The sequence below is a fragment of the Plecotus auritus genome (genome assembly GCF_963455305.1).
Source record: "Plecotus auritus genome assembly, chromosome: 7".
Lineage (NCBI taxonomy): Eukaryota > Metazoa > Chordata > Mammalia > Chiroptera > Vespertilionidae > Plecotus > Plecotus auritus.
The window spans coordinates 100521067-100548166 of NC_137774.1; the positions used below are offsets into that span (position 1 = coordinate 100521067).

Genomic DNA, 27100 nt, shown 5'->3' on the forward strand with positions numbered 1-27100 from the left:
GTTTCGGCCCGATCCCACAGGCCAGGCTGAGGGACCCCACTGGTGCACGAATTCGTGCACTGGGCCTTTAGTATTAGACATAAATATCTATGTGAATCCATGAGAAGTTGTGTGTGTATGTAAAGAGACAAGACACAATTTGTATTTCCAACAAAATCTTAGCAGCAGAAGAAAACTTCAAATATTTCTTGTTCTTTGTTTTTATTTAACTCAAAATAGCTAATAACAAAAACATTAAAAAAATATCTCCAACACTTGACCATTCAGTTATTTTTGGTTGATGACATTGAGTAGTTCTTGCTTGTTCCTAATATGTGATACCATATCTATCATAAACATATCTCTAAAAAGTTTGCATCAGGCTTTAAACTTGTATATTTATATCTTAATCAAATAACATGATTCAGTAATTAGTTTTGAATCTAAATATTCTTCTCTCCCACACAGAAGCTTATTAAAATTAATAATCATAAATAATTTAGCTATTAATTAATTAGTTTTCAATGAAATGCCCAAATAACAGCACATACATACAGGTTGCACATATGCTTATATCACTTAACTACTCAAATTCTGAATGTCCGTAAGGTGTACAGTGGAGTCCTATCATAAACACATTTAACTTACATTAATTCAAGATATGAGGTCAGTGAAAAGGAAACAGTAAGAAAAATAACAGTAAATCCCATGGCAATACCACCTATTCAATGAATGGACGCCCTTGAGTAAACCAAGGTGAGTGCTGTCAATGCAGAGTGTCCCCTCAGTCACGGTCAGTGCCCATGCTGTCTCAGGGGACAAGCATCTTGCAGGGGTAAGTGTGACGCTAGTGTTTAAAGGTATGTGTAGCCCCCAAACAAACACCAACAATTTCAATTGGTCTTCAATGGAAGCAGCAGTCCTTTCTCCCGACACTGGAGGGAAAAATGGTCATTGTAGATGTGAGCAGATTTCCAACATGTTGCCTTCCCAAAGGGCTTTCAAGGATACGCTGGATACTCCATTTTATCTCATGTACTGACATAAGATGCTAACCCCTGGATATGACTCAAGTCCACTGTCATGTCAATTAAAAACGCCATGATTTAAAACGTGCCCTAACACTGTCAGCAGAATTTAATGTCCAGTTTAGTGCCTTCCTCATAGTCAGCAGTGTGCGTTTCTGTGATGCCCTCCTGGTGCCCGCACTTCAGAATGTATCTATCCCCGGCCGAGAAAACCTTAGGATGAAAACATGAGTGTGTCACAAAATCTGAACCAGAAAGTACCGGAGTTGATCACCCTCAGTACGATTCAGGATAAGATTTTCAATTAGCAGACGGTCCAAGTGAGGCCGAGAGTCACTAGGCTTTGTCGCACTGGGTGCTCCCGGGGATCTTCCCGAGCCCCCTGCTCATGGGTTTCTAAATTGGCAGCTACATTCTACTCCTTGAACATTTGGCCTTGACCTCAGCACAGCCCTGGTTCAGTTTCTATTTTTAAAAGCACCATTCTAATGGAAATGTCCCTGCCCTGAGTGAAGCTGGGCCTGTGAATTTCACCACTAGCTAGAGCTGCTATGTCATAGAGTTTAGGTTAATTTGGTAGATGATCGATTTCCTTGACTACAACGTTGAAACGGGCTTCAGCTTCTTCCGGCCCCGCAGGCTTTCTACCTGGGCTGCAGGTGAGGGTAGAAGATCCCATGGAGAACTCCTTCAATAACCACATTAGGGAAATCTGCAAAACAAAAGGAAAACTGCTTTTCTTGTGTGCCTCTGTAAAACGCCATCGCGTTCTGCAGAAGTTAACAAGGGAAGGCCCGCCGTGGCTTGGGAATCTGCAGCGCCGTGCAGTTTGGCTTCCAATGTGCTATCCGTCATGCGGCTTCGGCCTGGCGCCGCTTCAGTGTAGCACCCGGCACTGCAGGGATGCGCGGCCAGATTTGTAGCTTATTGATTTAAGGGATGTTCTACCGGTTAATGCTGCTGGGCCCCAGCTCTTTATCTGAATGTTTTCTCCCAAGGAAGATGGATTACACTGGCAATTCAATTTCTAACAAAATCTCAATATACTTGAAGGAATTCCAAGATTTCTACTGGGAATACTTCGCTGCAGTTTTTCCACCATGGTTTACAGCGGCTAGCTAGTTCAAGTAGTCTTCGGTATGCTTGTTCTATCTGCTAGCTTTTAGAGAGCAGGAAAGCGGCAGGGATGGGGGTGGGGGGGCTGTTGTCCACATTTAAGGGCAGATTTCCGACAAAAGCCATCCTGTCAAACTTGAAAAATCGGCTGCATTTTTACAGGAGATACACAGGACACCCAGAGCTGTCTGGTGTGTTGTACCATGTTCCAGTTATCGGGGTGGGTAACATATGAGCGCATCACTTGAACAGGGGAACCAATCTATCACACGGCTCAGAGTCTGTTTTCTGAACTTCAATCTGCACAGCATTGTATCTGGGATTTACGCTAAAGCCAACCACTTGAAATAAGTACAGTCATAAGGAAATTAAGTGGTCCAATACTTCAAGACAAAAAAATAATGCTTTCATGTATGAATCCAACGTGAAACCACTTAGGAGGGTCAGATCTCCTTGGGGAGAGCAGCGAGGGTCCTGGAGGAGAGGGCTAGGAAGAGGGAGCTAAGCAGGTGCAAAGTCTGTGCAGAACGGACAAAGGCCTAGGGAAGCCCAGGGCAGCAGGAGGAGCAGTGAGGAGGCCTGACAACCTGAGGGCGGGGCTGGGGAGGCAATTCAAGAATAGGCTGGAATTCAGGCTTTATCTGAAAAGCAATGAGAAGCTATCCAAGGATTTTAAGCAGAGTGACATACCACTGAATCATGTTTTGAAAAGATGACTCTGGCTGCCACTCAGAGACTGGCTTGGAGCAAGTTCCAAGTGGTGATGGATTCGATATGGCTAGTGAGGGATTTCACTATAGTACCTACCTGGTAGGTTGTTGTAAAAACTGATGAGTGAAACGAAGTGCGGGGACCTGAGCTTGGCACACAGTAAGTACCAGTTTCACTACAATGTACCAAGCACTGGCTAATTACTTGGAATATAAGTAAACAGCAGTCCCACCCATGGCAATGGAATCCCTGAGGGGGAAGAAGGAGCAAGCTGAGGCTAACTCCTCAAGATGTCCAGTGTGGCTGGAGTAGAGGGTGTGAGGGGAACGTGAGCCAGGGCCAGCCCACAGAGGGCCCTGTAACCACAGTAAGAGTGTGGAGCTCACAGAGGGGGTTGGGGTGGAAATAAATAGGGTGACTCAGCTGTCTACACACGGTAATCAAGGCCATAAGCAAGGAGATTATTTAAAAGAATGTGTCATGAGATGAGGGAAGGGTCTATGACAGCCTTCAGGTGAAAAGTGGGAAAGCCCAGGGAAGGGGATGTTTGAAGGAGGAGAAAGGGCTAAAGCTGACAAGAGGTCAAGTAACAGGAGACTGAATAATGTCCCCAGGGCCCAGTCAGGGTAGCTCAGTGGTTGAGTGTCAACCTATGAACCAGGAGGTCATGGTTGATTCCTGGTCAGGGCATGTGCTCAGGTTGTGGGCTCCATCCCCAGTGTGGGGTGTGCAGGAGGCAACAGATCAATGATTCTCTCTCATCACTGATGTTTCTATCTCTCTTCCTCTCTGAAATCAATAAAAATATATTTTAAAAAAAGAAGAAAAAATGTCCATAGAGCTTAGCCACACTGCAGTCACTGGGAGCCTCGGCAAGAGTTGTTTTAAATTTCCCAGAAAAGTAGAAACAAAGGCTGAAAACATATGCTACAAGAATCACATTTGATTATTAGCATTTATAAGAGGATAATGTTAAATTGTTAGAACTTTAAAGACAGACCCTCCTCTAATTTTGTGAGGGTTGGTATATCTGTTAAGGAATGTCCACATTCGTATCTATATCCTCTGGAAGAGTAACCTTAACATTAATGTGATGTAAGCACAATTTATCTTTAAATTAAATTTTAAAGATTGGCAAGACTATCATTAGTATAATATTTTTAGGAGAACAGGAATCTGATTTTGAAATTGGATTGGCCAACGTTACACGAAAATAGGTCTTGCTCGACGAACGCATTTACCAAAAAAATTGCCAGACTGGGGCAGAAAAACAAGAGCACTGCGGCCAGCATCCCTTACCAGCTCATCGTTCACTCCAGACCCGGTCCCATCCTGCCCACCAAACCTGTGGGCTTTATTTACTGTCAAACAAGAATCCCTTTCTGTGCAAATCATTCAGCCCCACCAACATTCTAGCAATGACACATACTTCTTACTCTTTCTAACTCCAGACATTTGCCCCCGGATGTCCTTTCCCAGAAAGTTCCTCCCATTCTTCATTGTTAAGCCAGCTGCATAGCGCATGGTGTTTAATAAGCTAGTGAATTGGATTTAGGGGTTATAAACTATCCACCCTCTTTCATAAAACATCCTGGCTATTCTAGTCCACTCTCTACACTTCCACAGGAATTCCAGTCAAATGCATAAAATATCTGAGTATAAACAATACCTGCAAAAAGTACTTGTGGAACCATTTTCAAAAGATAATAAGAATCTATATATATAAAAGCTTAAACGACCATTTGACCGTTCGAATGGTAGCTATGACACACACTGACTACCAGGGGGCAGGCGCTCTGACCGGTAGGTTACCTTGCTGCTGGGGTCCAGCCTATCTGGACTGGGCAAGATGGGCCGGACACACCTTGTAGCCCTCCCACAGTCCCTACCCGGGCCCCGATCATGCACCGGTAAGGTCCCTCGGCCAGCCTGCGCCCTTTCGCAATCCGGGAACCCTCGGGGGATGTCGGAGAGCCGCAGGCCAGGCCAAGGGACCCCACTGGTGCATGAATCCGTGCACGGGGCCTCTAGTACTTAATAAAACATTGCCCATTTGAATCTAATGAATTTGAATATTTGTTAAATATAACATTTTGTGAATATACTACCAACTGCTATAATATGTGTATTTGTTAAACATGGAAAGCAAATGCTGAAGAAAGGCAATTACTGCTATGAGACCATATTCTTACATAGCAAAGGCAGCTCTCTCTTGTCAGGGTGCTAGGAATGGTCCCTTGACGCAGCAGGGCTGCATCCTGGCCAGCCTTCTTTAAACGACAGCTAAGTGGGCGGTCTGAGTACACACTTCCCTGCTACACAGAATAGTCCCCTCGCTCTTGCTTGGGATACGATTTTATTGTCATAATGTAGGAATGGTTTCAATAGATAGTTTATCTATTACTATTTAGTTACTCTCAGAAACAAAGGTTAAAAACTCACTTTATGCAAAGAACACAGAGGGAGAAATTAGGCAACAAGGGGTTCACCCATCAGCCATGTGAGACTAGGCACGGTGGTGCCTCACCGAGCCCTGATTTTCTCATTAGCCAATGATGACACCTGCCCTGCCTTTTCCATAAGGTTGTTCAGGAAATGAAATAACATCTGCGGATGTACTCATGAAGAGGTGCATAACGAAACACTTTGAGAGGGACCGAGAAATGTAAATTTCTTGGCACAAAGAAAGGGCTCACGCTAAAATATTGGTTACAATTATACTTAAATTATTCATTATATTTAAATGTACAACTTTAAAAATATATATTCAGCCACTAAAGGCAGCAAATACCTTTCTCCCTTATTCCTCTAATTCAAAATGGCCTGGTAAGAGAGAAAGACAAATTATATTTCCTCTTGAAAGGCTTGCCCCAATTAAAATTCTGAATGTCTCTTACACCAAGAGCACTGGTTTATTGGCAGATTATTAAGCCTCAGACCAATGTCACTCCCTTAGACCTGTATTAAAAACGTGGTTTATGTGGTGCAGGGTCAGATCAGTAAAGAGCTGTTAGCAGATGACAGGTTTGATTACCGCTGGCTGCAGGCAAGACGTATGGATCCCGGAGGAACAGCAGCACCGGCTGGTGGGACAGTTTGCTGGAAAGGTCAAGAACAGGCATGTCAGCATCAGAGGACGACGGTAAACAGAAAACACTACAAACTAGCTTTGAGGGGATCAAACTGCTGTGCCGGGACGTCTCAAGGTTTATGTATCTAACAGTGCGGGCGAGCAACAGCCAGCAGAAGTAGAGGGAACAGACCCGTGCGGTGCACTTCTTCCCAACATTTCTTTGTGGAATTTGAAGCAGATAGACAACCTAGACAATAAATCATTGCTGAGAAGTGTGTTGTTTTTTTTTAAAATCTTGTAGTATGATTATTGGTAAGAATCGCATTCTTATTATTTGCATGAAACAATGTAGGGCTCTGATTCCATCACTCCTAGATGGAACTGGTCACTTCTAGACCTTCCTAACAAATATTTATTTATCATCTCAAAATCAATTTCCGAACAAAGGTTTTCAAGAAAATTATGACTTGAAACACTTATACCATGGTAACTAGACATTTAACAAAACCAGAGTCCTTTTCTGGATTTATACTATATAACTCCTAATTGACTACTATTAGTTCTTACCTTGACTCTTCAGATTCTGTCTCCTCAAAAGACCTAAACATTTTTTTAAAGAAAAGAAAAAGACCATATAAGTCAGGTCAGTGTTGATGCCAACAAAGGAAAAAATAGTCAGTATTCCTAAAGCTCTAAGTCGGGAGGCATTTTGAGAAGAGAGTCAGGTGTTTTCATGAAGTCACCTCATGGCTGATACGTCGTTCTAAGGAATCTTAAGACTGCAATATTCAATTTTCCTAAAGATCACTTAACAATCCTATGGTTTTACTTCTGGATTTACATAATGGAGAAAAGGTTTCACCCATTCCCAATATCTCCTCTTAAAAATACACAACCGCATATGAATCTCAAACCCGAGTAAACGCACGCAAGTTGGAGCAGGGTGTCCCTGACAAGGCATCCCGCTTGGAGAGCCGGGGGAATAACTGAGTGGGAAGTGGCCCTGAGTAAACACTGCCGGCAAGGGGGCTGGGACGGGTATCTGGCTTAACAGGACTCAGGGTGTGGTTAGCGGGAACGTCTTGTAGGTAGCGTGGGTCCTTCAGGCAGGTCTGGAGGCAGTGAGAAAATGGATAAAGCCATCTTCCCTCTTGGAGGTTCAGAGTCTGAGGTGATGTGTCAGGGATGTTGCTGATGACCTTCAGTGACCAACTCAACACAGGTGTCCATCAAGTTAGGCGCCCAGAGCTGGGCAAGTAGCTTAATTTTGAGTTAATTCTTCAGAAGAACTCTTCCCGGTGGCTGATGAGATCAAATGCCTGGTTCCTTGGTAGATGGGGTCAGGGTCTACAGCCCCACTTATAAGTTCCTGAGGGAGAGGCAGGAGAGTGGGGAAAGAGAGCTGGAAGGCCCAGGCTCTGTCAGCTTCCAGGAGAGAGATCTCGGAAAGCTACTTAGTTCCTGTGTTTCAATTTGCTCACCTCTAAAATAAAGGCAGTTGTGTAAATCGATCTTTAAGTCATTTATAACTTTGAATATGTGCCAAGAGGATATAGACTTTGCTCAAGTGTGCACAAATAAACATATTAGTCCCTAAATAGAATATCTAGATTCACAATTTCCACCATGTACCATCGCTCCATGTAGTAGCATAATTTTAAAAGTCAGTTCCTTAAATCTAAACCTGAGTTACTGAGCACTGGTCATTGGCCACAATCTGGGGAAGAAGGCTCAGGTGAAATTCCTTTGACTACAAGCAGGGGGCGAGCGAGAGTGGTGTCCCAGGCCAAAGGATGGGTGTGGCAAGGCTGCCCCTTCTGAGAGGCACCTTTGTGGGATATTTGTTAGGCCAATAAATGATTGACGAGTAACATAAAATACATGTCCAATAAGTAAACAGCAATGCTTACCCACAACTCTCCGCCTTTGGTAGAGATGGCAAGTGCCGTATGTTTAGGAAATCAAGAAACAGTTTGGGAAGTTCTTCATTTTCTAAAATGACAGCCTGTGAAAGCAGAACACACATTTAGAAAGTAAAGTTTGCTAGGCAATCAATCAAATAAACTATTTCAAAAAGTCATAACCATCCATCAAAGTTCTTACCAGCATCGTTCCTCACCATCAATAGAAGGTGTGGTCCTGCCAAGAATTTCACCTGACACGAATTCAGACCCACACATGTGCTATTCAGTGTCAGCACATGCTTTTTTTTTTACCTATTCTTTCATCCAAACAGTATTTACAGAGCATCTACTATTCAGATGCCAAGAGGGCAACACAGTGGGATACCAGGTAGACATAGTTCCTGCCTTTGAGGGGATTCTAATCCAGAGTGAGCATTTCAAAAACCTAGGAACATAACAATACTGCCATAGTATGGACATCAGACTTTCCTTCCTGAGTGATAAGGTGGTCTGGGGGGGTGTGTGCGTGTGTGCACGTGCTTACCTGTGCACGAGCTACAAGAGACCGCTACTGTTTAGGAAATACTAGACATGGTTTGTGTGTTTTTTTTTTAATAGCTATCACCTGTTTCAGCAATAGGATCAACTGACATTTATTGCTATTTGGACAGCTCCACTTAAAGCGTAACAACTTTACCACTAGGTGTAAATTAGTGTATATGCTGAAAAAATCCACAGAGTTGTTCCATTTATAGAGCTCTGCTAAAGAGCTGGCATAATGGCATAACCATGTCTGTTTTCAGGTACCCAAATTATGCAATTTCAAGGAGAAATTTAGTGGGCAACTGTGAAGTACATTATCATACATATCTATTTTTAAGAGTCGGTAGAGTGTGCCAACTGACTGCACATTTGCCGCTCCCTACTTTTTTGCAAAGATCATGGAAAAAACATCAATGAATGAAATTAATATAACTATTTTCAAGGGTCATTTTCACAATTTGCCAAGGGTCTTTTTCACAATGTACCATGGCTGGTTCTCCCCCAACAAGTTGTTTAAAGAACAATGAGAACAATGGTGAAATATCATTCACACAGCTGATCGGAACAGCTCTGCAGGGTGATGCATACGGTACATACATAACAAATGACAAAAGGAAGGCCAATGATGTGTGTCTTGTATGTGCATAATTTCATATATTGTTTTTTGCTATAATTCACATACTGAGCTACCCCATTTCGTACAGTTACAGAATACTGTTACCCAGTTCAGGACATATGAATGGAGTGAGCGACTGTGGAGGTTGCCCGTCCTAGCAGTCTGACCTCTGTACCACACTAGTGCTCAACCCTCCTGCTGTTCAGTCCCTGGAAAGGGGTCATCTCAGTCCTATCTGAGGCTGTTACTAGTCCTTACACAGCCCATTGTGCCCGCTGAAGATTAAGGAATAAACAAGAAACAAAAAGAAAAATACTTGGGGATCATACTTTATCTATTAAATAAACAAATAGCATCTATTCTATTAGGCACTGGGCTATGGTAGTGAGTACAACGGTCCAGTAGAGTATGGGCTAGTAGAGAAAATTGGTGACAAACAAGTAGACAACTCACATAACCTAAACTTCCTTAGACTATAGTGATATATAAGTGAAAAACTCTACCACTCTCCAAATATTTTCCCATCCACCCATCCCCCTGCCCACCCACCCGTCCACCCATTCACCCACCCATCCTTCCATCTATCTAAATGTTTACTCTTTTCTTTATTATAAAAGTAGAAAAAGGAAACATTCATAAAACAGAGAAAAAAATATTCCTCTATCCAGAGGCATACTTTCATTACTATTTCAGTTAATTTCCTTCAAATCATTTGACCTTCGTCTGAACTTTTATCTACCTGAGGAAATTTTGGGGTATCCAAAAGGTCATTATTTCAGTGCCCAGAACTCTAGGTTCCAGGCACCATCATACAAATGAAGCTCCAAGGCATTTTTGCCATAACATGAGTTGCAATGATTATCTACTTGTTTCTAGATATCAGGTTAAGAGAATAACATAATATGTATTTGAATAAAAAAAAGCTTAATGTTGTAACAAATAAAACCCAAGCAATAGTTTTAATTATGTGTACAAGTGGTAGCTTTCAGATTAAAAAAAAATGGGGAGGGAGCTTGTAACATTCTTATCTCTACCCCCACCTTTTAAAATAAATTAAATCAATAACAAGTGTGGGACACTTTTAATGACCTGAACTACTTAATTTCCAGGATCTTTAGACATGTCATCCATCACCGCAGTATGGAGGAAGACATCTCTTGAGTGTTCAGGGGGTTACTTTGGTTTTATTAATGCAAGATTTAGGGAATTTTAACAAGGTGAATTGTTTATTTGCCTTGACAGATTGGCTTACAATGCACTGGCTACATCTCCAGCATGATCATTAATGACAAAAGACAGGCAAAAAGCTGTTTACACTGCAACACCAGGACGGGAATGAATCTTGCTCAGCCTCCTTAAACAGAGTATTCCAAACAGATGATGGCATTGTTTTAGGTAATATATACTGGTGTTTTCTTTTTTTGTTTTTTGTTTTTAAAAGGAATATAGGAACCTCCAGCAATTTGTGAGCATTTCTGTTGAATGTTCACTTGATATGCTCATATAATATTTTCCACAAAGCAATGGCCAATATGGATTTTAGGATTTACAGTTATCAACTAAGTGGCATTGAGGGGTTAGTTAAGCACTCAATTACATGGTAAGAGTATTTCTTAAATTCTGCTAAGAAGGTTTGTAAGAAAATAATTAATCCTTAAGCCCAAGCAGAGATAGAGTGTAATATAGGAGAATGTACCTAATTTAATATGATATATGTAAGTGAATGACTGTCATGAATTGGTGGAGAGATGCAAAAGAGGTTCAACAAAACTTTTTGGTTCATAAACACAAGTTCTCATCCTGTGAGAGACCCAGCAATGAAGTGTGGCTCACACTGTCCATTTATATCTTAATTTATTCAAAATCTTCTGCTCAAGGAGAACCACTCCTTCTAAAAGCTGCACCCCGGGGCCATCCCACATGCTTGGGACCACAGTCTGGGCTAAATCATCCAACTTTATTCAGTAGATAAGCTCTTAATTTTATACATATATATATATATATATATATATATATATATATACACACACATACATATATACACACACACACATACACACACACACACACACACACACACACACACATATATATATATATATATATTACATTGTTCAATATCTAATCTTATTTCCCCATTGTTTTAGCTTGCTTCTCTTTATTTGTGATTTATCTTCAATGGCCAGTCATGTTCATTCTTTAGAGAGGCAGTGTTGTGTAGTAGGAAGCTTAAAAGCAAGACCTGGGTTCAAATACTTCCTCTACCTTAGAGGGTTACTGGGAGGATTGGAGTCTCTGGCACATAATTAACATTCAATAAATGCTAATTTGTTTCCTTTGACTCTTTTTGTTGTCTCAATTCCCACCAACCTATTTTATCGGGTTTGGAAGTTTGGATTATTGTCCATCTAGCAAACAGGGCTCCTTGGCCCTCAATGATTCATGATCCCTTTGAAAATTGGATGAGAGCTGAGGATCTTGCTTGCTGAAAAGGACACATACATCTGTAATTGTGCTGACAGGGCCAGAGGTTCCCAGGCCCGGCAGCCCAGCCCAGGACACCTGCTGTTAGCTCCCACATGGTCTGGGGCCTGCAGCATTGCTGGGCGGGCGCGTCTGCCAGTGCCCCAAGGATGGCTGCCTTCTTGCTTACTTTCCTCCTCCTTTGTCCATTAGAACCCCACTGGAGTGTGTGTCCTGATATTAGAACTCATTAGCGTTTTCAGCTCTGAGCTGTGGTGGAAAATACTTGTCCACCAGGTGAGGCTACCCTGGTGAAGGATTCTTTCTGAAAGTCCGAAATCTACTGCTGCACCGAATTTCAAAAGTAATTCACATCCATGGGTTCTGAGTCTTCTATATGTAACTCCACACTTCAACCATCTGTGGTGTGGAGGGTTCCCAAAGTTAGCCAAACATGCAGGAGAATATGCTTTCAATTCAATTACTGCTGAGTCAGAGTATGGCTGAGGGGCTCTAGTACTACCCCTGCTAGGAGAGGGGCTTTTTGAACTGCTGGGCAGTGATAGGCCCCAGACTGGGGCTACCTAATTGTTTTATAATTTAACTAGAGGCCCAGTGCACGAATTCATGCACCAGTGGGGTCCCTCGGCCTAGCCTGCGGGATCGAGCCAAAACCAGCTCTCCGACATCTCCCAAGGGGTCCCAGATTGCGAGAGGGCACAGGCCAGGCTGAGGGACCCCACCAGTGCACGATTAGGGCTGCGGGAGGTCAGCCAGCCGGGGAGGGGCTGTGGGAGGGCTTCAAGGCATGTCCGCCCATCTCACTCAGTCCCGATCAGCAGCAAGCTAACCTACCGGTCGGAGCATCTGCCCCCTGGTGGTCAGTGCATGTCATAGCGAGCGGTTGAGCGTCCTTAGCATATCATTAGCATATTATGCTTTGATTGGTTGAACGGACGACTGGACAACTGGGCACTTAGCATATTAGGCTTTTATTATATAGGATTTAATTTTTTGTTAATCCTCACCAGAGGATATTTTTTTCATTGTTTTTAGAGAGAGTAACATCCATGTGAGAGAAACACATCAACTGGTTGCCTCCTGCACACTCCCTGATCAGGGCGGGGATCGAGCCTGCGACTGAATTAAGTGCCCTTGACCGGAACCCAACCCACGACCCTTCAGTCTGAGGGCCGACACTCTAACCACCGAGAAAACCGGCCAGGGCATAATTGTTTAGCTAATAACTGACAGCAGAGTTCTGACATTGCAGGCAAGCTGGGACACATGGCCAGGCATCTAATGTATGTAATGAAACATCAGCATTCAAAACGAACGTGACAAGTTGAAGAAAAAGTTGAAAATGTATCGCATCAAATTAAAATTTACAGGTGTAAGTACTGAGGAGCTGTTTTGGTACAAGTGGAAAAGGAGCTGAGCAATCCCCATCCTCTGCTGAAGGCAGCATGATCTTCTTCCAGAGGAAGAGGTCACCCAGAGGGGTGCCAAGCGGGGAATGAGGCAGGGGAGGGCCCAGGAGGTATGTGGTCTTTATGTTAAGTAACCGTTCTGTTAAGGAGGGTGATGATTTTCAAAGCTGCGGGAATAAGAAGAAAGTACTGTCCAAACCAGCGGAGAAGTCATCTCTAACTGGAACATGTGCAGTAAAACAAGCAAAAAGGCACACGCATGGGAAGAACAGGCATCGTAAGAGCTGCTAAGTATCCTGGGTGCGGAATGTTGTTAGTTGCTCTGTCAGACACATGCAGACTGGAGGTGCTAGAGAATGAACAGGAAAACTCACTAAAGAAATTCCTGTCCAATGTATCACTCAGGAAGTATGCAGACTGAAACCCAGATTTAGATGCACATAGGAAACGGATTAAAACAAAAGCTGTAACAAGTGTGTAATATACTATGAAACAGACTTTGCTTCTGCTATATCCAACTCTGATAAATATTAAAACTGGGTAACCGAATGCACCTGGTAAGAAGCAAATACATATATAATTCTTCACACTATGTTACTCATTTTCAGAATACACGACTCTCCTTAAAATAAACAAATATTCCTTCAGGAATATCACTCTAGAAATATGGTGGGGGGCGGGGAATCCCATGCTCTACAAAAATATTTACCAAAAAATTGCCAGAATTGGGCAGAAAAACAATTGCATTGCTACCAGTATCTCTTGCAAGCTCAATGTTTACGCCAGGAGAAATGTCTTTTATTGACGAGGTGCAATTATCATCATGTAGCACAAATCACAAAATCCCAATTTTTCCACCTTATCAGCTTTATAAAATCATGCTCCCAAAGGATCCCATTGATTAGTTGCACATGCTCTTTCTGTGACATCCCAAATACTTAATTGTCAGTTATCTTTTCTTCTTCGGTAAGTAAAATGCACTCACAAAATTACGGAGGGACTTGTTCCGCCTTAACCTTCGTGAGGTGCCATCATGCAGCGGAAAACACCGGGAAAATATCACAGGACAAAGCCGTCCGACAAGGGAGACATATAAACACTATAATGATTTCCCACGAGTTTCCATTTTAGAAAATTGTCACTACAGCGAGCATAAACGGTGACACATCTCCACCGAGGACACGGGGAAATCGAACGCTGGCATTCTAGTTAGGTCCAAACCAACCCAGCAGCCAATTATAACAGGAACGGAAGATCTTATTGAAAACTTGGACACGACCACTTGGCTAACCTTCCAAGATCGCTGCGCAGAGATGTGCTGTCTTCACAGATTTGATCCTTTTATTCTCCTTTCAAAAGATTAAAAAAAAAAAAAATAACGCACAAACAAACCCACATTTCTTCCCCTTGTCTATCAAGGTTTGTTATAAACAGCAGGGAAGCTCTCTGTCACAAAAGCCAGGGAACTAAACTAAGGCGGGAGGTTTCCCTGAGTCCTGAAGGCCCTTTTCCTATTCCATCTAGTTTGATTTGAAACGGCCGATTGCTGGGGTGACAAAGTTCATGACGGTTTTTCCTCGCCTCACCAGGAAAGATGCTACATAGCACACCTACTTCGGAGGTGCAGCGAAGAACAAGGAGGGAGAAAAATCAATACTCCTCACTGCAGTGAGTGGGCTGCAGGGTCCACGTCCCCCGGGACCGAAACTTCACAGCGCACAAGGCTCTGCCGTCCTCAGTCTTCACTTACCCGTGCCCGGCACTTGCTCACAATTTCACAAAATGAGCTACGGTAAGGTGATCAAAGGACCGCTTTTAAAAAGCCAGCCAGTAAATAGATCTACGAAGGCTCGTGACCTCCTCAAACCTAAAAATCAGGTATGCTTCTGAAGACCCCACTGCACTGCTCACGCTGAGTGAGAGAGACTGTTCCCCGGACATGTCTGCTCCGTGCCTGGAAAAACTGTACTGCTCATAGAATTCCAACAGACATCTGTTATGGTTTCACAGGCCTTTATAGACTGTCGTGCAAGAAATCCGAGGACCCGCACTCAAAGCTGGATGCTGACGAGGGCCTATTTGAAATGGTCAAGTCTCTATGAAAAGAAATAATGTAATTTCCCTTCAGAACAACTGGAAAGAGGAAACAGCATTTGTGATCAGATGGCAAAAAAGGCAGAACTAACCACGGAACAATAGAAAGTGTCAAAACCAACCATCTTTTGAGCTATTTTAATATAAAAAATTATGTTCTGGAATATTTATTCCTATAAAATTCTTATTTCACACCTATTAGGTACAACCACTGGCTCCATGGCTGGCAAAACAAACATGATCCTGCCCTCCCAGGCCTTCTAGGCTTAGTCTAGTGGGGAAGATGGACAGTGTTCAAATAATCACAGCGATGAATGTGAGCTTACAACCTGAAACAAGTACCTTACAGGGAAGTAGGTTGCTGACTAAAAGGTTAGTAACAAAGCACCTTATTAACCTGTGGGGTGAAGGAAAGCTTCCCTGGGAAGGCAGTCCTACAGCCGGGAGATGGATGAGCGAACTGGTAAGAGGAGTGGGATATTTCTGACACAAAGCACAGCCTGGTCAAAGGCCTGTGGAGGGTGAACACGGTCCTGGAAGAACCATGTTTATTTTCTTCTGTTTTGTAGTTTTGATCCATGAGCTCAGTACTAGCAGGTCTGCATCTGTGGGATAGGCCAGGCCAGGCCCAAGGTATGTCCCCCAGGAGTGGTTTTACTTCTAGGAATCAGCTCCTTGACTTGGATCCCAGGGAGATATAAGCATTAAGCCAATGATTACATTATGTTTTTAGATTGGGGGTTCTGAGACCATACAGATGCTGAAAATAAAAACCCCGAACTCTCACAAAACATGGTTGAGAAGCATTAGGAAAACTTTTGCCTATGTTCAGTGTATGTTTCTTTATGCAGTGGTCTCCAAAGTAGGTTACAGACATGTGGGGAATTAGGCAAGACCATTAATTGTGACTCAGGAATACAAATATTAGCATGTCTACTTATTTTAGATTAAAAAAATAAAGAAATCTACCTTTTCTAATTTTAATGTATGGACTTGTAGTAGTACATGCATACAGCCTCTTATTAAATGTGCAGCTATTGGGGTGTTATGCACAAACATTTTTTTCTGATTAAGGATATACAGTCCTAGGCCAGTAGGCTATGCCTCTGACTACAGTGCAATAAAGAGTTTGTAACAGCCAGAAAGGCCCAATCTATCCAAACAGCACTATTGAAATCGCCCACCTTAGTCTAGTTTGAATTTTTTCTGAGGATGTAAATCTTTTATTGGAAACTAGAGGCCCAGTATATGAAAATTCATGCACTGGAGGGGGCGTCCCTCAGCCCAGCCTGCCCCCTCTCACAGACTGGGAGCCCTCAGGGGCGGGAGGTGACCCGGTGATCCAGGGAAGGTGATGCCCCCATCACACTTCTGCTGCTGCCACTGCCGGCAGTGCAAGACTTGGCCGTCCCTGGTTACCTGAACCTCGGGTGGCCCTGGGCGGCTGGGCAGCCACCATCCAAGACTTGCCTGCACCTTGAGCCAGCCCTGGGTGGCTGGGGGGCTGGAGGGACTGGGGGACTCTGGAGGCAGGCGCCTGCCACCCCAGTGGGGCTGAGGGGACTGGGCACCACCATCTTGTGGCTGTGGGTGCCGCCATCTTTGAGGACGTGGCAGTAAATTAGCATATTCCCTCCTTATTGGCTGTGGGCGGCACCATCTTTGAGGGTGGGGCAGTCAATTAGCATATTCCCTCCTTATTGGCTGTGGGCACCGCCATCTTTGAGGGCGGGACAGTCAATTAGCATATTCCCTCCTTATTGGCTGTGGGCACCACCATCTTTGAGGGCGGGACAGTCAATTAGTATATTCCCTCCTTATTGGCTGTGGGCACCGCCATGTTTGCGACGACGTGAGGGTCAATTAGCATATTCCCTCTTTATTAGATAGGATGCCCTTCTTACCTCTTTTCAAGTGGCCAACTCCTGTCTATCTTTCAAGTCTCAGCTCAAGGGTTACTTCTCTTAGGAAACTTTCCTTAACCCTCAGGTTGGGCTAAGTTAGCTTTTTTGGCAAAATTACACAATAATTTTATGTGATATGATGAATATTAGATTGAGTCATATGAACTTTCACCAATTTAACCTACCAAAGATGGCAAATTTCATATGGTTTACAGCAATAATACTTAATGCATACTCTGTGCCAGACTCTTTATCTTAATTAATTTTCACAATACTGTGAGACACTATCACTATTCAAATTCTGTAGAGCAGGAGTTTGGGGCTCATAATGGCTATCACCTATGTAAGGTTTCTCAGGGGTAAGGGGACAGTCAAGATTAGAGCCCAGGTCTCACTGGTTCTAAAACTACTGATCAACTGATGCAGCAAGTCACGGAGTCATTCACCCATGGAATCCTTTTTCTTTCCCTGTATATATGTTTCTACAGTACTTATACATTTAATTTATCTCATAGATAAGTTTAAGGGAACTGTTGAAATTGACTCCCTTCAAATACATTCCTGATTTTTCTTGGATTTTAAATTTATCTTAACATCTCAACTAATTCTTATCCCATCTAATAAAAGGGTAATATGCAAATTAACCATCACAAAGATGGCAGCACCCATAGCCATAAGATGGCGGCACCCAGTCCTCTCAGCCCCGCCAGAGTCCCCCAGTCCTGGGGGAGGCGGCTGCTCAGAGCGGGCAGCGTGAGCGGCCTGGCTGAATGCTTGCTTTGTTGTTGTGGCGACGAGGCAAGCATTCCACACTCGGCCGCAGATGGGCCTCTGGGCCGTGGAGAGCCTCTGGGCAGCGGGTGTGGAGCGGCCAGGCCCCGCAGAGCGTTACTGGCGCACAGATTTGTGCGCAGGGCTACTAGTAAGTATATAAGACTCCCAGAAGAAGAAAGGTGATAAATTCCATTAATCTATGTCCTGTATTTGAAAAAATGAAAACAAGAGTCAAATCCAAAGCAGTCTGGCCTCATAACATTTCAAAACCTACCTGACAATCTCTGACCAACTTAATTCTTTTTTGACTGGGGAAAATACTTTAAAGCCACATTTTATACACTTTCAGTTCTGACCTAACTGTATGTTGAGTAACAATGTGACTCAAATGACAGGTAGCACCAGAATCTACTTTGTTGATGATCCATTGGAACAAAACAAATTCTAAAAGCAAATATATCTAGCTACTTACCTGTAAGTCAAAATGAAATCCAGGACCAGCACATTTGAATGAAGCAGTATTACAAAGCAAACCAAAAATGATATAGTAGTTCAAATAATGGGGTGAACACTATGTTAAATATAAATTATAAAATATGCTTATGGAAGTGCTTCCTTATTACTTTAAAGAAGAAACAGTAATCAGAACTAGGCTGCTAAGAAGTTGCCTGGAAAGAGCCTCCAGAGACTGGTTCTTAATGAAAGATTTATAATTAGCATGGCCTATGCATGTTGATGAATTGATGTTTTAAAGTGTTTAAAGTGCTTGGAAACAATTTGCTCTCTCAAGTCCCTTAAACATTCCCCCAACTACCTAGCTTATTTCTCTGATTTACTTAGCATTATCTTTATTTTATTTATTCATTTTTTAAAATATCTCTATTGATTTCAAAGAGGAAGGGAGAGGGAAAGAGAGATAGAAACAATCAATGATGAGAGAGAATCATTGATTGGCTGCCTCCTGCAGATCCCCTACTGGGGATCAAGCCTGCAACCCAGACATGTGCCCTTGACTGGAATCGAACCGGGGACCCTTCAGTCTGCAGAGTGATGCTCTATCCACTGAGCCAAACCAGCTGGGGCATCTCTTTCTTTACATACTGTATACTTTGACCCGGCTCCAGCACAGCTGGGTTTCATGTGGTATAGTTTAGATCGATTAGGCCTTCCGAGGTACACATTCTTTTTTCTTTTTAAAAAATTTTTGTTAATCCTCACCTGAGGATATTTTTTCCATTGATTTTTTTTTTTTTTTTTTTTTTTTTTTTTTTTTAGAGAGAGAGTGGAAAGAGGGGGTGGAGAGGGAAGAGAGAAAGAGAGAGAGAAATATCTAATGTGAGAGAGACATATTGATTGGTTGCCTCCCCTATATGCCTGACCAGGGCCAGGGATCGAACCTGCAAACCCAGGTATGTGCCCTTGACAGGGAATCGAACCGGAGACCCTCTAGACCCAATGCTCTAACCACTGAGGACACTGGTCAGGGTTAGGCACACCCATTTTTACTCACTGTAGTTAAGACACAGTGTACTGGGATACATATATATATATATATATATATATATATATATATATATATATATATATATCTCCTTACTAATAAATGCCTAAGTGGTTATCACGCCGTGATTCCCTCACGCCATCACAAAATGGCAGTGTAACAGCAGGCGCACGCAGGTAGGCAGGGCTGGGCTTGAGGCTGCGTGCGTGGCACAGAGCCTGCCTGGGAGTCCCACCTTCTCCCAGCGTGGAGGCAGGACCTCTGGCTCCGGCCTACCTCTTTGGAGCAATCCATAGAGGAGCCCTGGATGGGTGGGCGGGGCCTACCTCTTTGGGGCAATCAATCATGGGGCTCTCGCACTGTGACAGGGCACAGGCCAGGCTGGGGGACCCTCCCGCCACCAGTGTATGAATTTCATGCACCAGGCCTCTAGTATATATATATTTAATAAAGACCTTCAACACCATTTTACATATGTCCAGTTATAAGTACCACATCATGGAGTCTCCTCTTTAAATGCTATAGTTATGCAGTTAATGTTTTACAGGAATTAAAAAGCTCTGGATGAGCAAAGCTCATAGTGCACAGCACTCAGTGGGGACACTGAGTGAGGAATGGCCCCAGAGTGAGACAGATTTATTTCAAGATGCAGAAGGGACTCCTCAGTGAAATGATGTAAAGAATGAAATGTGGCCCTTAGTAGAGACAGTTTATAGATCTAAAGTTAAAAACAAATCAATGTAGGAAATACTAAAGAAAGAACCCTTGACCTCCTGGCTGCAACAAAAAATGCAGTCAGTGACACTGTTCACATAAAACACAGGTGGCTGGATATAGCCCTGAGGGACTGTCACTAGACCAAGGGAGAGGGAACACAATAGCTTGAAAGGTGAGAAAGTAGGCCTAATGTACACTGCTGCTCATCAATGGGCAGTAAGTCCTAGCAGGACACTGGGTCCATGGATAAAACACACACAACCTGTAGCCCTTCTCCCAAATCTAACATCGAAATAAATCCTCCCATATCTTGGAGTTAAATTATAGATGTTTATTTAGGGAATTACATCCAACAATGAATGTCATGGACCCTTTCCTGGGGGTTTTCCAGATTCTATCAGCCTTTTCTGGTAGACTCCCACGTGTGCCCAGGAGGCAGACATGATTGCATGTAGACTCCCACGTGTGCCCAGGAGGCAGACATGATTGCATGTAGACTCCCATGTGTGCCCGGGAGGCAGACATGATTACATGTAGACTCCCACGTGTGCCCGGGAGGCAGACATGATTGCATGTAGACTCCCACGTGTGCCCAGGAGGCAGACATGATTGCATGTAGACTCCCACATGTGCCCAGGAGGCAGACATGATTGCATGTAGACTCCCATGTGTGCCCGGGAGGTAGACATGACTGCATGGAAAGCTACTCCACACTTAGGCAGACACACTTGAACTCTCTCCCTGCCTTCTGCCACTGGAGGCTATGTATGGAACAGACTGCCAGTTGCCTACCCAAGTGCCATTCTTCCCTTCTTTCTTAGTAATGGAACACCGATTTTGCTGGGGGTGTGTGGCAAATTGCCAAGATAAAAAAAAAAAGCAAACGACAATAACAAAAAACAATGATAATAAGGAACTCCCCTCCCAACCGTTCCCAGACTCCCTTGTCATGTGATACAGGTCTGGCCACTAAAATGTCAGTGGGAGTCGTTGGGTAGAAAGATCCAAAAAGCTCCCTCAAGTGAATAATGGTCAGACCCTGGAGCCCTCCTCTTCTTGCCTATCTCACTCGCCTTTCCCGCCTCTTATTGCCAGGAATATGAGCATGATCTCTGAGCTCAGCTGCCATCATGTGATCATGAGAGAAAGGCCAAAAGAATCATGACATCCAATCATTGACAATCTGAAGTCAATAAACCCAAACCCACAATTACCTACCCCTGGTAATGCTTGAGAAAAGAATATGCTTGAGAAAGATAAATCCAAGCTTTAGTTCAGTGCCGTTATTTGGCCTTTACCTCTTGCCTCTGCAGATCGTGAAGTCCTGTTTTTAGCACACAGAGCAGAATACTGGGAAGAATATTTTTTTTAAAAGGAGAGAAAGAAAAAACAACTCTGTTATTCTACTTTTAATTTACTACTTTAGTGCTGGGTAGAATACTGTTAAAAGGGAGGGAGGGAGGGAGGGAGGGAGGGAGGGAGGGAGGGAGGGAGGGAGGGAGGAACAACCAACCCTGATGGTCTATTTTTAACTTACTGCTTTTAAAAAAAGTGCACAACATACAGAATAGCCTATGAAAAATGATAAAGCAATTAGGTTCACACACACATTACACTGTCTATAAAAAGCAAGAAAAGGGCCAATATGTGAAAAGCGTGTCACACATACTACAAAACAGTAAAGAAATGAAGCATATGGGTAATGAGATGAGACTAAACAAAGAAAAATGTAAGCTGATTATCCAGAAAAATATCCTACCAAATTGGGCCTGTTAAACAAATCATAGCCAGTATCCCTATGGAAATGAAAAGGGTTTCATTAAACGTATTTTACAAAGGCTGTCCAAACCACTGTAGAATGGGCCAGAGGGAGTAATTTAGCATTGGCTGCTGGAAGAAAATACAATTCTACTTTATCAGGTCCTGTTAATCACAAATTTTATGATCTTTTAACAGTTTTCTATTAAGAGCAATTAAAGGAAAGTAGCAAAGGTTTACGCTTACTCTAGCAAGTTAAAATGACTACCTACATCTCCAAGCAGAAGTTTTATAGCCTAAAGACCTTACCTCAGTTTGAGGGACAAACACTATTTACTGAAAAATTAAATAAATAATAAAAAGTTGTAAGCCGCGCCTCTGGTGTCTGGAGATAACATACTTGGGTTCATTTTTGCTCCCTGCTCATGGCTGTGCTTGGTGCGCAGGCTGCTGAGGAGCCAGACATCACCGATGCTGGGTGGAGGCGCAGGGAAAACACAAAGATATGGCCAAATACTACAGAGGGCCCAGTGCACAACAACCCACACACCTTGTCAGGCCAATACTAACCACCCTATGCACCAGCCCAACCGTGCGAGGCAGTGGTCTATTCAACCACCCCCACCCCAGCCTGTCTAACTGTGCCGCGGAAAGGAGCGAGGGAGGAAGGTGGTTTCAGTTGATAAGAACTGTATGCACTGTAGAACATTTATTTAGTTAAATCGCTTAAAATTATCTGTCTGCTGTGCTAGACAGACAATCGTAGGCAAGTTTCTCAGGTCCTTTATGTTCCAATAGGGTCAATAATGGTATCTACCTCAGAGATTGTAGTCATGATGAAAGAAGACTCATGCCTATAAAGAAACTAATACAAGTACCTGGTATACTATAAGCACCTAATAAATACTATCATTTATTATTATTCTTAGTAGTAGTAGAAATATAAGATGAACAAAAATAACATATTATAGCCCCAGCCAGTTTGGCTTAGTGGATAGAGCATTGGCCTGCCGACTGAAGGGTCCCAGGTTCAGTTCTGGTCAAGGGCACATGCCCTGGTTGTGGGCTTGATCCCCAGTAGGGGGCATGCAGGAGGCAGCCGATCAATGATTCTCTCTCATCATTGATGTTTCTATCTCTCTCTCTCCCTCTCCCTTCCTATCTGAAATCAATAAAAATATATTTTTAAAAAATAACATATTATAGAAGCTGAATAATTTAAATAACTCATTTAATGAAAGGAGACATTTTCTTATATGGTTTTACTTCTGTCATTATTAACTTCGGATAAAAAGCTTGTGCTCTGCATATAATCCAACTATGTTGTAACTTCCTGGCCTCTTAATGCATGCTCTACCACTACACACAGGCCAAAGTATTTGTTCTACTGGACTTTTGTATGGAACTCATCCAGTCAGATCTTCAAAGCACTATCTCTGTGGGCCAGTCAGCTCAGACCTGACCTAGTTGTGGTCTATTGAGCCCTTCTTTGCAATGGTGTTGCCCCTCTCCTATGAGTGAGACCTCTAATCCACTGATCTGGAACTTTCTCACTTCCATCAGCCCCTTCTGACATTTCTGCACAACTTGTCCAGCTTAAGAGTCCATGATCTACCATCATAATCAGTTCCCTGAAATGCCTCTGATCCATCAGCCCCCCTCCTTCTGCTGCACTCAGGACGCCCCAGTTCTGGTATACTCTCTCCCCGTAGGGCTCTTGTGATTCCTTCTCTCACAGCCTTTTGGTCCTTCAAGGGTTAGCTGCTCCCCCTTCACCCTACGGCTAGAGGTGAGCCCACAGCCCCTCCTGTAAGCTCTATAGCCAAGGTGTGGCTGAATATTTAAGCACCACTCAACCAAGGAGGATGACAGAGGGAAACAGAAAAGAGGGTCATGAGACTAGGTGATGTGGCTTATGGTGAATTACCAACAAAATAAGTGACTGCTCACCCGAGTCTTGGGAAAAAATAAACCAACAGAGCAGTGATGCTGCCATTTGTTGTCAGAAGTACCCTGCTACTCAAATGAGAGCCTTTTCAACACTTTTATTACAGCTCATTGATGAGAAATCGGAAACAGCCTTGTTCAGTCACTTTTTAATTTAAAAAATGCGGGTTGAAAATCAACAAGCTTAATTTGTCTTTAATTTTTAAATCTTTTTAAAAACATTTGTTAACATTTCAAATGTTTTCTTTTCTTTTTTTTTTTTTTACACAACCCACCATGTCTTCATTTTGGGAAGAGGAAAACAGGCATTTGCCAGAACAATCCTGTCTTGAGCACAATTTTGTAACCAAAAAACAACTGAACCAGACATCAACTAGAACTCTTAAAACGCCCTGGGTAACAAATAATGCAGTGAAAAGAAGCTTCCCGACTGTGATAACTTTTCTTGATTTGTCTCACTGATACTTCCTTATGAGGGTTTTTGGGTCAAAGTAAACTCCTGAGGACTGATCTGACATTCCCTTTGAAACTAATTATATTAAACAGCAGGTGCCCACTTCAAATCTGAGCAGTAATCTAAAGGGGAAAATCTATCTTCCAAGTTAAGACTTTCATTTCAACAGACTGCGCAAGGGGAATGGGCTGCAGAGAGAAGAGTGATGTTGGAACTCTATACCACTAAGCCCAGTTTGGATAGGAGAGACATTTCTTTACTAATGAATGCAAATGCTATACCAAACCAAAGGATCTCAGGATTGTTCAGTGGTCTTCTGTTATTAATATGATGAATGGCTACGCAATTAATATGAATATTTAGCCAATCCCAAAGTACACCTTTTCAATGATATCAACTTCACTCTAAATAAAAATCAAAGCAATACAACCATAGTTTTAAAATAACAGCTTGTCACTTTGCCTCGTGTGTTTGAAGGATCTTGAATAGGGAGTCATGCTAACACTCTAAGCCAGTGGTTGGCAAACTGTGGCTCGCGAGCCACATCTCTGTTGACTAATGAGTTTGCCGACCACTGCTCTAAGTTAAACTCCTGGTCTTGGCCTGAAAGTCTGCCTTGATCAGTAACTCAATGAATATGACTTTGATGTGAGCAGAATTGTTAATAAATAGTTATTTTATGCATATGATATACAATAGAACCAAACATTCAAAAATGCTTAAAATTCACATTTTTAAATTGCCTTAAGATGTCCTTTAGATATGCAGAAGTCAGAAGGATATGCAAAACTTAAATAACACTGTATTTAAGAGAAAAAAAAATAAGGGAACGGAGAAGGAAGAATAAACAAAATAAAACCTAAATTATTGCACCTGTGAGCAATATCAAGAATGTTTATTTGAGCTCCTTATTAGGAATAGATATGAGTTTTATTTATTTCAGTCTTTGGGCTAATTTAATAATTACTCTTTTAAATACTGAGAAGAAATTATCTATTGAAAACAGAACCTTCCTTTAGTCTGATTTCCTCAATTTCTAAGTAAAATTGGTAGATGAGCTTTGGAAGTAAATATTTACAATCTTATTTGGAGAAGCAGAACTATTACTAGTGATACCCTATATTATTATTATAACTACTACTACTACTATTATTATTATTGAAATAGCTTTTTAAAAGTTAATATTTTTCCGAATTGAAATATCTAATGCTTAGGCAAATACTTCATGTATTATCCATTGTAGATAATATAAGATCTCCTGTGGATGGACTTAACTATTTTTACTTTTAAATTTAATGCCAGGGTTTATTTTACTAATATGCTTTGTTGAAAGCTAAGTAATTTCTCTAAACCACCCAAGTAACAAACCAAATTGATCTCCCTTTAGTATTTGTGCATTACTATACACATTTGTTTCGCACACATGTTAACACTGTAGTTGTTTAGATATCTGAGTGGCCAAGCCAAATTCCTCAAAGGCACAGATTATGTGTCAGTAATTTGCTCTGTGCCAGGCAGCTCCCATAGTAAATGCTCAATAAATATTTACTAGACATTAGCATCTTTTCCCCATTTGTTGGCAGGATGTTACATATTCTGATAACTATAAAATTGCATTCCATGAGAAATGCTTATCACTTACTATTTTTGGATGACCCATCGGTCTTTTTTTTTTTTTCCAGTAGAACAAATAATTAAGTTGCCTGTAATTCTAAATGTTTGTAATACATAAAGTAGTTTAATTTGCTGCAAAATACTACATTTTACATGCTCAATGGAATATGATCAAACATGTGCTAAAACAACGAGGACTGCAATCTTCACCAGGTGAGGAACGGCAGTGGTATACGATAAAACGGCTCCTTCCGTTCAAGCCCACCACAGGTAGGAAGCCCTGGAAGTCCTTGGACACACAGCCGGTGCTCAACAAATGTAAGTTTCCCTTTCCTTTCCCCTTAGAAGTCACTACCACTGAGGAGCCAGGGATGAAACTTCTATAATCTACTCTTCCCTGGAAAATGTGTGCTCCAAAGGAAATGACCAAGGCATGAACAGAATGAGTTAAACTACTTTCTTTCTGCCTTTCTCTCCCCCCACTTCCTTCTGTCTATATCAGTGGTCGGCAAACTGCGGCTCGCGAGCCACATGCGGCTCTTTGGCCCCTTGAGCGTGGCTTTTCCACAAAATACCATGGCCTGGGCGAGTCTATTTTGAAGAAGTGGTGTTAGAAGAAGTTTAAGTTTAAAAAATTTGGCTCTCAAAAGAAATTTCAATCGTTGTACTGTTGATATTTGGCTCTGTTGACTAATGAGTTTGCCGACCACTGGTCTATATCATTCTCTTGACTATCTGGAAGTGCAGGTTCCAACAGCCACATGTTAAGGTACAGTCATAACTTTTCAGTGTGGTGTACATTTCAAGGGCAAGTCACCTTCCAAATTTAAAGCAGACTGGTGAGTAGAGATTCAAAGACTAATGAATAAGAAAAGAGGCAGCACCAATTGTTAATATGTATTTGATTTTCAAATTTGTAATAAAAGTTGCTCAAACTGTGCAGACAAAAATGAAGATTTTTGGGACATGAGGGAAATTTGGGAGAGTGATAAAAATGTTCTAAAACTGGATTGTGCCCATGGTCACACAATTCTATCAATTTACTAAAAACGATTGTACTGTACCCTTATAATCTGTGCTGTCTGGTATGTAGATTAAGCCTCAGTAAAGCTATTAAAAATGTGTATCTTTTCTGTCTTTTCTCACATTCAAGAGTATAATTGTCAAGTGATTTGGCTAAATATATACTGTAAGATGCTGACCAAGTTTTTCTTAGGATCAATAAGAACATTGTTTAAGTATGGCTGATACTTGGTGTCAGATGTTGCCAAGAGAATGGAGAGAAATAATTTTTTTCCTAATAAAAGATGAATTAAACATGCCACTTTTTGTATACATAATTGTATGTCAGGTAGAAATAGTACTTATCTACTAAAAAATACTAAATGGACCCAAATTAAATGTTTTACCTGAATTAGGACAAGTCCAAAATGAGGAATTTTAAGTAGATTTCAATAAAAACCTCTATCTAAGT

General features: G+C 42.2%; 1 protein-coding gene across 2 annotated transcripts in view; it reads right to left on the reverse strand.

Moving 5' to 3' along the window:
• Positions 1–207: 207 nt before the first annotated feature.
• SNX24 (sorting nexin 24) overlaps positions 208–27100 on the reverse strand; it is a 145546-nt gene continuing 118653 nt past the window's right edge. Inside the window, exons 4-8 of one of the 2 annotated variants that reach the window (XM_080679323.1) lie at positions 7818–7912; positions 6475–6507; positions 5869–5933; positions 1656–1719; positions 208–1220 (exon numbers count right to left, since the gene is read on the reverse strand). In XM_080679323.1, the coding sequence (XP_080535449.1) occupies positions 1190–1220; positions 1656–1719; positions 5869–5933; positions 6475–6507; positions 7818–7912 (288 nt within the window). In that variant the 3' untranslated portion in view covers positions 208–1189. Of the gene's footprint in view, positions 1221–1527; positions 1720–5868; positions 5934–6474; positions 6508–7817; positions 7913–27100 lie in introns of those variants that run through there. The other variant, XM_080679322.1, reaches the window with a different exon arrangement.